Source organism: Panthera tigris, chromosome A2 (assembly GCF_018350195.1).
Source record: "Panthera tigris isolate Pti1 chromosome A2, P.tigris_Pti1_mat1.1, whole genome shotgun sequence".
In the NCBI taxonomy this organism is placed as follows: Eukaryota; Metazoa; Chordata; class Mammalia; order Carnivora; family Felidae; genus Panthera; species Panthera tigris.
In genome coordinates this window covers 46460711-46475316 of record NC_056661.1, presented here as the reverse complement: position 1 = coordinate 46475316, position 14606 = coordinate 46460711, and the positions used below count along the sequence as shown (strand labels likewise).

The 14606-nt window shown below is 44.1% G+C and overlaps 1 protein-coding gene across 2 annotated transcripts in view; it reads right to left on the bottom strand.

The window, feature by feature from the left end:
- The window catches only part of ITPR1 (inositol 1,4,5-trisphosphate receptor type 1), a 326172-nt gene that overhangs the window by 59476 nt on the left and 252090 nt on the right, over positions 1 to 14606 (bottom strand). For both annotated transcript variants that reach the window (XM_007076615.3, XM_015535056.2), the window contains 5 exons: positions 14216 to 14396; positions 12021 to 12274; positions 5910 to 6110; positions 4260 to 4370; positions 2018 to 2113 (listed from right to left, as the gene is read on the bottom strand). In XM_007076615.3, the coding sequence (XP_007076677.1) occupies positions 2018 to 2113; positions 4260 to 4370; positions 5910 to 6110; positions 12021 to 12274; positions 14216 to 14396 (843 nt within the window). The remainder of the gene's footprint in view (positions 1 to 2017; positions 2114 to 4259; positions 4371 to 5909; positions 6111 to 12020; positions 12275 to 14215; positions 14397 to 14606) is intronic.

Sequence of the window (14606 nt, the reverse complement as noted above, 5' to 3'; positions counted from 1 at the left end):
AATAACACCATTAACAAATAACATCTACTCAGGCCTTTCTACGTGCCAAGCACACTGTGTTTAGTATTTCAACATTCTTTTGGGGAATTTAATACTCATCCTCATTTTATGAAATATCAACAATTCCCAGTTATTATGGATGAGGAAACAGACTCAGGGCAGTAAAGAGGCACTCCTGAAATCATATGGCTAGTGAGCTGAGACTTGATCTCAAATGTGCTACCAGAGGACCCATGCATGTCACTGGTTTCACGCTCAGAACACATTCCCTAGTACATTTTTGTACTTGTCTACTGCTCCCACCTACCTCAGTGCCCTACCCAGTGCCCAGGGGCTGGGTCTCCTCGTTTCTCAATCCCTCCCTGGTGCCCAGAAAAACGCCATGGACAAGGTAGGGCCTGGCCAATGTTTATCAAATGAACAAATCATTCAAGATTTAATCAAAGAATAAAAACAAAATGCCTTCAACCCCTAAGTTGAACTGAAAATTAATCATTTTCTTTAATGATTCAGAAGGCATTTCAGCTTCCTGCATTGCCACAGCGCTATTACCCCGAATTATTTCTCATTATCCAAGACCAAGCATGCAGAGGGCCATACATTTCTGTACTGACACCGGGTCAGGCCCTGAAAAATAAATTTGGAGAAAAGATCCTTGAGATTCCCGCTCTCTGAGCTCGATTTCCTGTTAGTTCTAATACCAAATTGAATAGACAACATGTTGCATGGAACGAGTGCCAGAATTCACACGGATGCATACACATACGTGCAGAAGTATCCTGGACATTAGTTTCTCTTCTATGTGAATTCTTACAACCCGGCTGTTCCAGCAAGCCCTTAACTTCCTGTGAGCTGTGAATGACGTTCCCCAACCACAAGGGGGCATCCCAGGAGTCTGTGGCATGCGTGACCCTGGGGGCTGACATTAATCCCATCAAGACAGGGGGGTGTTGTTGGCCTATGAGAGTTGGAATGGGGTCTCTGAGAAGTTATTCTGTCCTACTCACGAGGGACACCTGGAGCTCCCCCCAAGCCTGTTACATAAGTTGTTATGTAAACTCAGGGAGGACATCCATCTCAGGCTGAGAACTCACTCCTGACCTCAGAGATCAAAGAGCTGGGCTCACTGTTAACTTTATTTCAAGGAATACATAAAGGGACTTTAGCCTGGCCCCCAGCGCACACAGGTCACCAGGCGAGAGAAAAGTTTTAGTGCCCTCATTTAGTTCTGTCGGTTACAGTTTATTTGTGTGGGAAGAAGTCCAAATAGAGTTCTCTCCTCAGCCCATCTCATGGTCTCTGAGAGCTGCCTGTCTCACAGGTTGTAGCACTAACCCCTGCCCTGGAAGTCACAGCCCATCGTGAATATCACCCTGCAAAAATAAGCAAGATTGGTTTTTCCTATATATATTATAAAAAAAAAAAAAAAAAAAAAAAGCCCTCAGAACATCAGCTCCCAACAAACATTCTTCTGTTGCCCAAACTATTGGCAGCCAGAAGAGATGGGGATTCTCTAGCTCTGGACACAGACAAGGTACAGAGAGCAGCAGTGAAGAACGAAGGAGGGGGAAGGAGCTACAGGTCACGGAGGGCACTGGGCTAAGGGCCTGATGCGAACTGTCTCATCTTCAACAACCCTCAGGCCTGCATGACATCATCATCTTCCTTTAAGGGATGAGGAAACTGGTGCAGAGCGGTCAGGAGCCTGCCCAAGGTGAGCCACCAGAAAGGGAGAGCCAGGCCCCCAGACTGCTCGCTGTACCATCTTGCAGGAGGGACAACGGGCAAGGGCGGCTGCCGCTGGCAGCTATACAGCAGGGAGAGGGCAGATGCCACTTATTCAAAGTAGTACTTCACTTTTCCAGCCGAGTCGTAGACCTGAATCCAATGTTGTCTTTATACTTCTGATCTGTGGCATCTTTAAGAAAGCTCAAGGAAGCAGGTTCCTTTTCTGCCACAGATGCTGTTCTGACTCTCTGCATGGAGTCATGGCTGGGAGACCAGCCATCCAACTCACCAGTTCTTTTGGCCTCATGTTGTAAAGTATCCGCTCTGCATTCTCGCTGTCGTGCCTGCTCTCCATGATGGCCAGCAGCAACTTGGAAGCATTGTTCTAATTGGACAAAGAAAGAGAGGAGGAAATGGAGAGGAGCAGCATGGGGGTGCTGGCCTGAATGTGTGTGCCACATCGGTGCAAGCCCTGCATCCTGGCTAAACGGACGTTTTATCCCATGGAAGACCTGTGGGTCTAGGACAGCAAAAACCACCTGTATGCAACAGAGAACATGCTACTACAGACCCCAAAACCATGTCCGTGGACTGTGATTTGGGTCAAAGAGGAACATAGTTGTTTGGGCATACTTTCTCCCTAATGCTACCTGATATAAGTCTTGGTGGAAATTGGAAATTTTTTTTAATGTTCATTTATTTTTGACAGGGGGGGGTGAGAGAGAGAGAGAGAGAGCGAGCGAGAGCGAGAGAGCGCACGTGCGCGCAAGTGGGGGGAGGGGCAGAGAGAGGGGAGGGGAAAGAGGAATAGAAGCGGGCTCTATGCTGACAACAGTAAGTCTGATGTGGGGCTCAAACTCATGACTCAAGCCGAAGTCAGATGCTCAACTGACTGAGCCACCCGGGTGCCCCAAAACTGGAAATTTAAGGGTCTTGTGGGTGTGTGTTGGCACTCTCATGGTGATTGTGGTTGGAAAGAATCTGCTATATAGACCCACGATGCCTTCAGGGCAGGTGTGGTTATAAACCTTGTTATTCAGCCTTGCAGGGCAGAGGAGGCAGGCAATTAAGGTAATTCCTCCCTTTTTAAAAATAATGCTATCAGCTCTCATAACCCCCAATATTATAACTGGAGCACAGCCGACAGCAATTAACAAAAGTGACCCAAAGGAACCGTATATATGCCAAACCCTAATTTCCCATTAGATCAGAGTTTTCACGTGCCCACATCCTGCACTTCTTGGCTTGACCTCATTTTAGGGACTGAGCCTAGGATAACCTGTATGGTTCTTTGTGTACAGGACTGGAAAGTTCTTGGTATGTTGTGTTAAGAGAGGGCAGTATTTTTTTCCTCCCTAAGTACAGGTCACAGCAATTCAATCAGGATGCTGTGCTACCAACTGATGGCTTTTCAGAGCACACACATTTCTATCATAATCCACAGACTACGAGATTAGCTGGAAAAGTCACTGAAACGCTGATCAGTAGCGTATGAAATTCTGGTCATTTCAGGCTCTCATTATATACATTCTGATAAATGGGAGCCCGGCACATGAGCGTGAATAATGTTCAAGTCAATTCTACAACACAATTTGTCAGAGGAAGTAAAAATAGCTCACATACAAAAAATCCATTTAAATCATACACCCAAATCAATGATCCGTTTGGACTCTCAGCTCTAAACAGTGTAGGAAAAATAAAAATAACTGTGCAATTCCTGTGGACTTCTGTGTTAACATCCTCCCTAATGACCTCTCTTTCCTATGACACTGTTTATGCAATCAATACAGATCAGCTTTAGAGCTAAACCCTGCAGTTCTAGGCTCTTCTGTGGTGATGACAAAAAGTTCCCTGTTGCATATGGGTGTAAGATAGAGGACGGATCTCAACATGACCCAACACGGGAACAGTTAAAATGGAAACGTGCTCAGGGAGGCCAACACATTTTGAAATACACTTTAGACACCAAGACAGGTTGCAAGTTTAATCTTTGGACTCTTAAAGAATCTTTGGAAGCTCTGGGTACAAATGAGGGTTTTATTTTGTTTTTTGAGGAGGATGCTTAAGAAAGCAACATCAGAAGTAGTATCCTGTCTTTTTTTTTTTTTTTAATTAAAAAAGCTTTAATATTTTATTTTTGAGAGACAGAGAGAGACAGAGCATCAGTGGGGAAAGGAAAATGAGAGAGAGAGGGAGACACAAAATCTGAAGTAGGCTCCAGGCTCTGAGCTGTTAGCACAAAGCCTGACACAGGGCTCGAATCCATGAGCCATGAGATCATGGCCTGAGCCAAAGTCAGACACTTAACCAACTAAGCCATGCAGGTGCCCCAGGAGTATCCTGTCTTAAGACTCTTATTTGGAGGGCCAGACTGAAGTTCTGCGTTTCAGTCAGAACTTACAACATGGACCATTCACTTATCTAAGAGAACTGTATTTAGTTTCCTAACACTGACCATATCACGTGCTGAGGAAAAACACAAAGTAACTATTTTCACATGCTCCTGTCTTTTGCTTTCAATTCCTACTTGCCTTCAGTTCCAATACAAGGTCCATCCTCTTCTTTCCCAAAGGATTGATGTCATTAAGGATCAGGGCTGTGATGATGTCAATGCCATTGGATTCATGGGTGGCTATGCAGTTCTGAGAAAACACGCACGCACACAAACACACACATACACAGATCTTTACACAAATGCTGGTCATAAATCAGATGTCAAAAGCCAACAGGCTCAACTGCTATTTCAACACAATGCGTGCCACTCCTAGTAATGTCTCTAGGGGAGAGCTGCAAATTTTCCGTGAGAAAGTGGTAAAAATAAAAGACAGATGAAAATCGCTAGTTTCAGAATTAACAGTAAACAGCAGGAAAGTCCCCATGCACTGTAACTGATAAATTAGTCGTGTCTAATCCAAATAGTGCAATACAGTTGGCTTTTGTTCTTAAGGGAAAATACAGTGTGTGACTGATTCTGAGTTCTGAGCCCTGTTTTCCCCTTTAAAGGTGTGTTCCATTCTCTCTACATCACTCGGCTTTCGTATTGCATACTTTTGCTTAAGACTTAAGCCTGGAAAGCAAGTTTCCTGTTTAATTCACACAATACCAAGATTAATCATCTTCCTCCAGGTAAGGTCCCCATTTGCAACAGAATCCACTCTAGTATGTTCCTTTTGACAGACCCATGTTTGGCAGAAAAGCAAACTTGAGGTTATAAGGAAATTCACTTAGATGTTAGATAAAGCCTTTTCCTTCAAGCCTGCTATAATTTTTTTTTGTTCCTTTTCATTTTAACTTTGACTATACCACCTGTCTCACCAGTGAACCAGGCGATGAAAGTGGATCCAACAACAAGCGAGCCTGGTACTTATAGCAAACTATGACCAGGTGTGTTTGAAAAACAAAAGGTTGTCCCTTTTGTAAAGCATTTTTCTCCCCTGAGTGAAGTCCCTGGACTTGCTCCCCATGTAATATAGCGTATCACACCTTCCCTGTCTACTGGATTTAGGACTGGCAATTTCCGGGTCCATCTATCCCCCAGGACAGAGCTCGGTTGAGTAAAAAATCATAATCATCCTAGTATCAATGCAAAAACTCACAAAGTTGGCAATATGTCATGGATAAAAGCAACAGTTTTACTCTAGGAACCATTGGGTTCCCCTCCAAAAATCTACTTCTTGAGAGGCCAAAATCAAGACTAATGGGTCATTCATTCTTTTCTCTGAATGTGGTGTTTAAATTTCAACCAAACATTTTCTCATACTGTTTTCAAGCTGTCTTGTGTGTAGCAAGGTTTCTCTCTCTAGGTAGGTTTCAATCTTTTTCCATTAAGTAGCTTTCCTAGTGTTCAAAATAGAGCCCAGTTCTTGTGTGTCTTAATTTAACACCAACTTCATTATTTATCTCTAGTCAGTTAAGTTTGGACATTCAAACCAAGCCAAGCCACACCATGCCAAGCATGGAGACCAAGGATAAGTCTTCCAATGCCTGTGGTTAGGTCAAATCTTGAAGCATAATAAAGCACCAAAGCTCCTTCTTGACTGCTGGAAAAAAGATCTCTAGTTGTTGCGACCTCCTAGTCCACTAGGCAAATGCTGTGTGACTTCTGAACTAGTTCCTGTCAATAACATTTCCAAAATGATGAACTTTGTTTTTTCCCCACTCCCAAATAAAAATGGAGGTACCTGGTTCTCATGGCACGGTCCTTGACAGTATTCAGTCAGACTTTCCAGGGTTTGGTTGATAAGGGCTACGTTCTTTTCGTTTATATAGAGCCCGAGAAGACCAAGACCTCCAGTAGTGCTTCCGCAAATACAGTCCAGGAACTGTAGTGTCTCACACACCAAATTGTAGTTGGTCTTGTTATTTTGACAACGAAGGAAGTTCTACAATTGGGCAGTCCCCAGCATCGGGGCAGCAAAGTAGGAGAGAAGAGGGAAAAGGTGATACATAGTGACATTTTGCTAGTATCTAATTGGTTGATGTCCAGAATTGATCAGCAGTTATGAAGAGAGATGCAGCACCGGAGAAAAGAGCCCCCAAGATGGTCAACTGTGGACTTGATCTATGGCAATGGCCACCAAACACGGGAGCTTGTTCTCCAAGGTGCTTTTCTACATGATGCTGGGGGAGGAAGGGTCCTCTTCGACAGCCCACTTCAGATGCCTAAAGCCTTTCGGAGTTCTCCTTTCTCTCTTTCCCACTCCAGCCCATGCTCCTCCCAGCAGGTATTAGGTTCAGAGGCATTTGACATTTCAAGGGGCAATGGTTATGTTTAAAAGATGATGGTGTAGTCTGGATGCTGAATGCCTACAGCTTAGTACTAGGGACGGCTCATCACAAAATAAGGTGTCATAAGCTGACCTAAGCCCACTGCCATGGCAGGAACCTAGGTTGTCATTTTTGGCTATTTCCATTAATTCTTAAAGGAAGGGGCAGGAATGAGTAAATGTTTGTGCGCTTGTGCCCAAATATATGTTCTCCAGCTAAACAGATCATGTTAACAAGAGATGTAAGAGCAGGTACTTCCTCCATAAAATCAAGTAAACCACATTCAACCACCTCACAAAGCAGAGTCTATTTTGATGAAGAGGAGATTTTTGCCAGTGACTCTTCTTAAAAAGAAGCAAAAATTAACTGCAAATATTCTTTTAAGCAAAATTATAAAAGTTACGTTTACCATAGATGACTGGTACTATATAAAAAGATATAAACAAAAGATAAAATAAACGTCAAAGATACCTTTGATGTGGTAATTCCACTTCTATAAAATAATGAATTCTATTCACAAACTATGTATTGGAAGTTCACTATAGCAGTGTTTATAATAGTCAAGAACTGGAAACAACCTAAACGCCCATCAAATGGGGAGTAGTTAAATAAATTATAGCATATCAACATCATTTACTATTACAATTTAGAAACACCAAGTGAGGTCAATACCTGCCAAAATGGAAAGATCTCTAGGACATACTGTTAAAAGTTAAAAAAACTAGAAGGTAAATAGCAAATTAATATGTATATACTGCTCCCATCCAAAAATATAGAAGGATGACTGGAAAGATACAACCAACCAGTTGGTTTGTTGTCCAAACCAACGATAGTTCTGAGTAGAGAGGTAGGGATGGGGAGAGGGACAATTCTTTTTAACTAAATACTTACTTATATCTAAACTTTTATAGAAAGACCCTATTCAAGTATTCCTTGTAAAATTAAAATATACAGATTAAAAGCTGGTAACAAAGTTTAATGCTTGACCCATCAAACTAACCGTTTCCCCCTAGCCCTCGCATAACTTTAGTCCTTTATGCTCGTCTGTCTAATTAGTCTAAAAACTGAACAATCTTCCAGGTCTGGGAGGGTGGTGGAGCAAAGGACAGATGATTTGGAACCATGTGGGCTTTCATAAGGGGATTGTTTTTCTAAGGGCCATGGAAAGCCACAGTAGGGTCCCACAGCCATTCCTCGATCCAGCTGCCCAGGGAAGGTGCTACTTGTTGGAGGGCCTAGCTGAGCCCCTTATCATGCAGAGAGGAATAGAGACGTATTCAGGAAGAGAACAGGAAACAGCCTGGCTGTCCAAGGCTGAAATTTATAGCATGGCTCTCCAGGCCATCTGCCTCTTAAACTCGTGTTTAAGAGTATTCCTCATTCTCTTTCCTCTGGGGCTTTAGCCACTTATTCTCTCTGCCTGCCACCCTGATGACTCCTCTTCCTTCAGGATGGGGTCTCAAGTCACTTGTTTCAGGCAGCCCGTCTGAGTCTCTATCCTGACTCCAACAAGATCAGAAATGGCACACACCTCTCTTGCCCCTCCTTACACTTTGTGATGTGCTTATAGAGATGTCTGTCAGCTCTGCCCAGGACCATGCTGACGGCACGGGGTGCCTGGCAGCAGGCACAGGGACCAGAACGTGCCAGGTGTTTCATCAACACTGGCTAAAATAATCTGAATTAAATTGAACGGATGGAGGAAAGGAGACCTAGGAAGTCTTCAAGGCTGTTATGTTTCAACTCCCCATGAAGATAGCTGCCTGCCCTTTCTTGAAAGCCTCTCCCATAGCTCATGGTTTTTGCAGGGTGTTGAGCCACAATCTCTCCTTCCTAGTTCAGATCCATTTCCTTTTGTCCTCTACAAAAATAGATGGGTGTCACTCACTAGGAGGCTCACAGGGACTGTTTCCATGTTCAGGGAATAGATCTCACCCTTAGTGCACAGTACCCTGCCTTGTTTAGGCTGGAGAAGACCTGTTCTTTCTGTGGGTCTTCCTTGGAGGGCAAGGGGCCAAGTCGATATGTGTGAATTAAGGAATGAAAGACTTCAAATCTGTTCTCACACAGCTGTCAGTGGCCAGAGACCTGCATTCCTTAACCCAGGTGAAAAGCAAAGCCAACCTTTCAGGGGAAGGTTCAAAAGCACAGGCAAAATGGCTCAAGAATAGTCCTTCCCATCAAGTTTCTTACTACTGTGAATGAAGCTTGCTTAAGGCAGCCACTGCCTGTTTGGCAAAGCCAAATGCAGTGGCCTTATCTCTACTGAGCATTTACCAACAGGAAAGTTAAGGTTATAAATATGACAAGCAATGCTGGGCAAATTCAAAAGGCTGGATTCCTTCTCCTCAGGGTTTTTCTCCACTTGTTTATACCAGGGAGGCAATCATTCTGTCCTCATGAGAATGTCTTCTCCTCCCTTTGGTACACAAGAAAACCGTGACCCAGAGATCCACCATCTGGTCTGGAACACAGCCAACAGGGTGGTGTTCAGAGTAGCTAAATCCCGCTCAAAACCGTAATTTTGAGAACAAGATTTCTACAAATGTAATTTTATCAACATCTCTAGATGATTCTAACCTTCATCCTTGTGAACCACTGGTTTAAGATCATTGGTTTTCCAACTGGGCCCTAGAGGACTCTGGGGGAAACCCAGAATGCCCTGCCTCTCAGGGCTCTGGTAGGTAAGGGAGAAAAGGAAAGTTCTTGTCATCTGTAGTTTCTACTCTGAACAGAGAAGTTTGGCTTTCATCTGCTTTACTTACTACATTTCTGCATAAGATCTTAAACAGAGGATTCTGTGGCCAAAACCAAAAAGTGTAACACCACTGACTTGGATAATCTTTATGATACTTTCAAAGATTAAGCTGCTAAGACTTTTTTTTTAAGTTGCTAAGACTAAAAAAAAAGAAAAAAATACACACACACACACACACACAAATATACTATATACTCCCCTTTCAGTCAATACTACTGTTTTCCATAGAGCAATGTGTTGGAGAATCAAGTGTATGAACGGACTCATTAACAGGTCCTTCTGCCCATGGGGTTCTTAGGGCCTTAGGTCAAAGCAGAGTTTCGTGACGAGCTAAGGTGAAAAATAGAAACTGTGATGACTTCCAGATGAGAAAAGGTGAACTCCAGCAATGAAAGCCTTACTCTGCTTCCACAGCGGGATGTGCATGTGCTGGTGAAGACGTGAAATCAAGAGGTGGGCAGGGGGCCGTGAGAACAGGTGTGCGAAACCAGAACCATCAGGACGGCCTCTCCAACATCTGTGGAGGGATGTTACTCAAGGTAGTCTTGTGTTAGTTCAGGACTCAGCAGATATGAGCTCCTCTGAGAAGCCTTCCTAGACCCAGCAAAGGGGGCTGGTTTGCCTGCTCTGAACCCACAAAACCCTTAAGATGACACCACGACAGCACTCAGCATGCTGCACAGCAATCTTGGGTTTCCCCGGGTGGCTCCTGCCCTAGACTCTCAGGTCTGTGAGGGAAAGGGTGAGGTCTCTATTGCCACCAATGCCAGGCACAGAGCAGGTATTCACCGAGATGATGAAATAAACATACATGCACAGGCACAGTCTCAACCCACTTCCCTCCGGAGCCTGAGGTTGGTGGAGACCAGTGACAGCAGTACAGGGGAACAGTACAGGGTTCTGACCACTCAGCTCAGCCTAGAAATAGCCCCAGCAGCAGGGAGGTCCCCCCCATCCACAAAGATGCCACAAATGACTTTGCTTTCCTGCTGGTAGGACAGCCTGGCTTTCCCTGGTGTCATTCACACTCCCATGGCCAGTCTCCCTTGTGACTAATGGTGTACGTATGGAAGGTGGAAAGGACAGAGCTGGCCTGCAGACACAAGAACACCAGCCAATGAGACAATAACCAATCCCTGCATCTTTGAGTCATGAGTACTTTGTTCAACCCGACTGAGCTACACAGTTCCCAGGCCAGTGGATCTAGGGCCAACACGGTCCAAGTCCAAAGTAGGAATATTTGAGCAACAGGCAAGGAAAAAAAAACAGCCAGGATCCCACACTCAGACACAGAGAGGGATCAAGCAGGGAAGGTCAATGGAGGAAGTGAATGAACAGCAAAATGGAAGACAATGGAGGTTAGGGAAAACTCTTTCAGTTTTAAATATGGGCCAAATCTGGCCAATTGATGATGACCTTGGATACACCTCCCTTTTCAAAGCTCAGGCTCTTCAGACCAATGTGATTAAAAATAAAAACCAGTGTAGAAGTAATTAATACTGCAGACTTCACCCAGTTACGTTTCATTATTCTGCCTTACCATGTAACAATGTAATTTCTTACTCAACTTCTCCAGGCAGAGACTCTGTGGCAAGTTTTAAGTATGAGGGATTTATGGCCCTGACCCTGAATGGTCTGGCTACAGGTGACATATGAAGGCCATCAAATCATCTGATAAAGTCAGCAATACAAATATTTTAAGACAGCACCTTTAATTTGCCACGTGTGGACTAGAATTTTCTTTTCATACCATCATTATTCAAAGAACTAAAGTATCACTGCCAACTTGTTTATTTTAGGAGAAAATATTCTATCTTAGCAGAGTTGTTCAGACACACTTTTCTTGTTAATCCTCAATCCCTTTTAGGCACAGAAGGGTGTTTTTCCCAAAAGCCAACAGCAAAACCAGGCAATGGCCAAGGACCTGGTACTCTAGCATGCTTCTCCTAAACAGTGAGGGGCTCCACAGATCTATTCCCATTCAGTAAAAAGAAACTTATCTCTGGAATCCACCCTTAGCCGTTCCATATAGGCTTCGCTGGTGGGCAAACTTTGCAAAGGAGAAAATATGCTGTCTTAACGTAGTTCTTGAACACATGAGCATTACCATCTCCCAGATGGTCTGGGTTCAAGTCCCAGCTCTGCACTCCCTAACTATGTTCCCTGAACCTCAGTTCCCTCATCTGTAAAACAAGTACAAGGGGATCAGCAACACTTAGTATCCAACATACCCTAAGTGCCTGATAAACATTGGCCATTGTTTTCTTTCCAACAATAAAAAAGTGAACAGAAGATTTCTGGAATAATCAGTTCAACACATATATTTAAACACCGATTTGTATAAACCCTGGTAGGCCACTTCATTCAACCAACCATTGCTTAAATGAATTGAAACTTTCTATGTGTCAGATTTTCTAAGTCTTGTATATTTAATCATCCATCCATCCATCCATCCATCCATCCATCCATCCATCCATCCAAGTTTTACCTGTGCCAAACAGGGGCATGCTACCACATGCAAGCACACAGAGGTACATACCCACATTTAAATATGTACGAAGTAGGCACCTGTACTGGTGAACAAGAGATTTGGTTCCTGTCCCTGAGGAGATGGTGTGGAAGACAGAGAGACAAACACCTCAGTTGCCCATATGTCAGAACCATTCTGGGTCCTCAACTCAAGGATGCTGGTGGCAGGGAGAGGAGCTGAGACGTCTGAGGCTGCCGGCAGCTCTGAGGAGCTGCAACTCCCAGGGCCCAGCCTCACCTGCAGGTCTCGGTTGTGGTTTTCACACAGGAGCTGCAGGAACCGGAGAATGGGCTGCATGATGGTGATGACTGCACTCATCTCCAGGTCATCCTTGGTCTTGTCTGCCGTAGCCTGGGCACCTTCCCCAGACGGGTAGTGATCGTCGGGGTCAGCCTCCCTCCTGAAGGTGGTGAAGGCTTTCCTCGTGGCAGCAGAGGCCTCCAGGAGCTGATCTCGGACCTCTTCTGTTATTTGTGTCGAGGGCTCTTTGGCTGGAATGCAAATGTGAGATGATCAATGCTGCTCACGCCTCAGGAGTACTATTCACTGCATGAAAGAAGAGGTTCAAATATCTAAGTTCTGGTATTCATATAAATCTTCAAGGCTGGCAAAATACTCCATGAAGTCACTTCTCTTAGTCCTTAGGATTAAAACTGAGTCAAGCCATGCCAACTTGCTCACGGCTCTGACATTTCATCTATGCTTGCTCTGTGTTTTAGAGGAAAAGCCTTAGCATCAGCTTTGTCAACCTCACAAACCTATATGGCTCTGGGCCTCAGTGTCCTCATCTGTAAAACAGGGAGAACATCAGTAAATTCTACCCGGAGAAGCTTCTGAGAGAGTCAACATATCAATGATTCCAACTGTAATTACTGCTATTGTAATGACAATTGACTGAGCCCTTTATTAAGTGCGGAGACACTGTGGTTAAGCACCTGATGTATATTATCTCATCTAATCCTCAGAGTAACCCTGTGAGGTAAATAGGCATTAGCTTTAAGAAGGTGACACACTGCACCCAGACTGCCTGGGTTTGAACGCTGGCTCTGCTGCCTACTTGCTACATAGCCTTAACAAGGACAAGTTAATCTCTGTGCCTCAGTTTCCTCATCAGTAAAATGGGGATAACAATCCTATCTATTTTACAGGGTTAACTTCAGTTATAAGCGAACTAAAGGATGTAATAAAGGACTTTGAACAGTACCTGGTTCATAGGAAGCACTTAGCAAATATTAGCCTTTCTTCTTTTCTTAATTCTGATTCTAGACCAGTGGTTATAAACTGAGGCTGATTTTCCCCCATCCCCACCCAGGGGACAATTAGCAAAATCTGGAGACACTTTCAGTTGGCAGTGGGAGCAGGCTAATGGCATCTACTGGGTAGAGTATGCTGTTTAACATATGCTGTTAAACATCCTACAGTGCACAAGACAGCCCCCTCCAGCAACGAATTCTCCAAATGCCAAATGCACTGTGGCTCAGAAACCCAGTTCTAAACATAAAAAAAAAAAAAAAAAAGAGAGACTCAGAGTGGCTAAGTCACCTGCTCACGGCCATTTTACTCCAACCCTGGTGCATCTAAGTATTATTTCTCTTTAAGTGACATCATGCATACAACTTTAGAAACTTTCAAATATTTTTTAACATAAGGGAGAATTAGCTGACAAAGGATAGACACCCAGTTTTTTTTTAATTTTTTTTTAACGTTTATTTATTTTTGAGACAGAGAGAGACAGAGAGTGAACAGGGGAGGGGCAGAGAGAGAGGGAGACAGAGAATCCGAAACAGGCTCCAGGCTCTGAGCTGTCAGCATAGAGCCCGACGCGGGGCTCGAACTCACAGACCGCGAGATCATGACCTGAGCCGAAGTCGGACACTTAACCGACAGAGCCACCCAGGCGCCCCTAGACACCCAGTTTTAAAGTGTGTATCTTCGGGGCCCCTGGGTGGCTCAGTCGGTTAAGCGTCCGACTTCGGCTCAGGTCATGATCTCATGGTCCGTGGGTTCGAGCCCCGAGTTGGGCTCTGTGCTGACGGCTCGGAGCCTGGAACCTACTTTGGATTCTGTCTCCCTCTCTCTCTGCTCCTCCCCCGTTCATGCTCTCTCTCTGTCTCAAAAATAAATAAACATTAAAAAAAAAATAAAGTGTATATCTTCATTAACATTTTGTAACATTAAATTAAAAATTACAGAGAAAATTACAAATGGATTTCCTGCCAAAAAAACCCTGTCACCAAGAAGAAGGTATGTTAATTTTTTTTTTCTTTTTATACAAGAAGAAACACCAAGGCACAGCAATTCAGCTCAGGTTATTCAGGAAGAATTAGATCATAACCAGAATGGTGTGCTTCTTTCTGAAAGCCTGAGACAGAATAAAGTTTGGAGTCTAGAAGTCCAGCTGGTGAGAGGGCCATGCGCAGGAGAGCACTTACCTTTTTTCCGTGATGGGGCATCCCTGTCTATCTCATCATCTTTCTTTTTATTCCCCAAGTCACTGGTGTTCACAGTCACTGTTGCCTTGATTTCCTGCTGGGCCACCTTCATTCGGTCATAGAAGACCTTGAAGAATTTTTCCGACTTCTTATCTTCTGTTAACCGGCAGAAAAAGGAGTGCTGCCAAAGAAAACCCACGGATTTTCAACACTGTGACAGATCAGTGATTGAATCCCACTCAGGACACCAAAACCTCATGGAGACCAGAGCCAGCCAACAAAACCTCACAAACAGTTTATAGTTCAGACCAAAGTTAAACACGGTTCTATGCACTATCATTCTCTGGATTGTATGGCCTGAGGTTTTCTAAACAGGGACCTTAAAGCAACC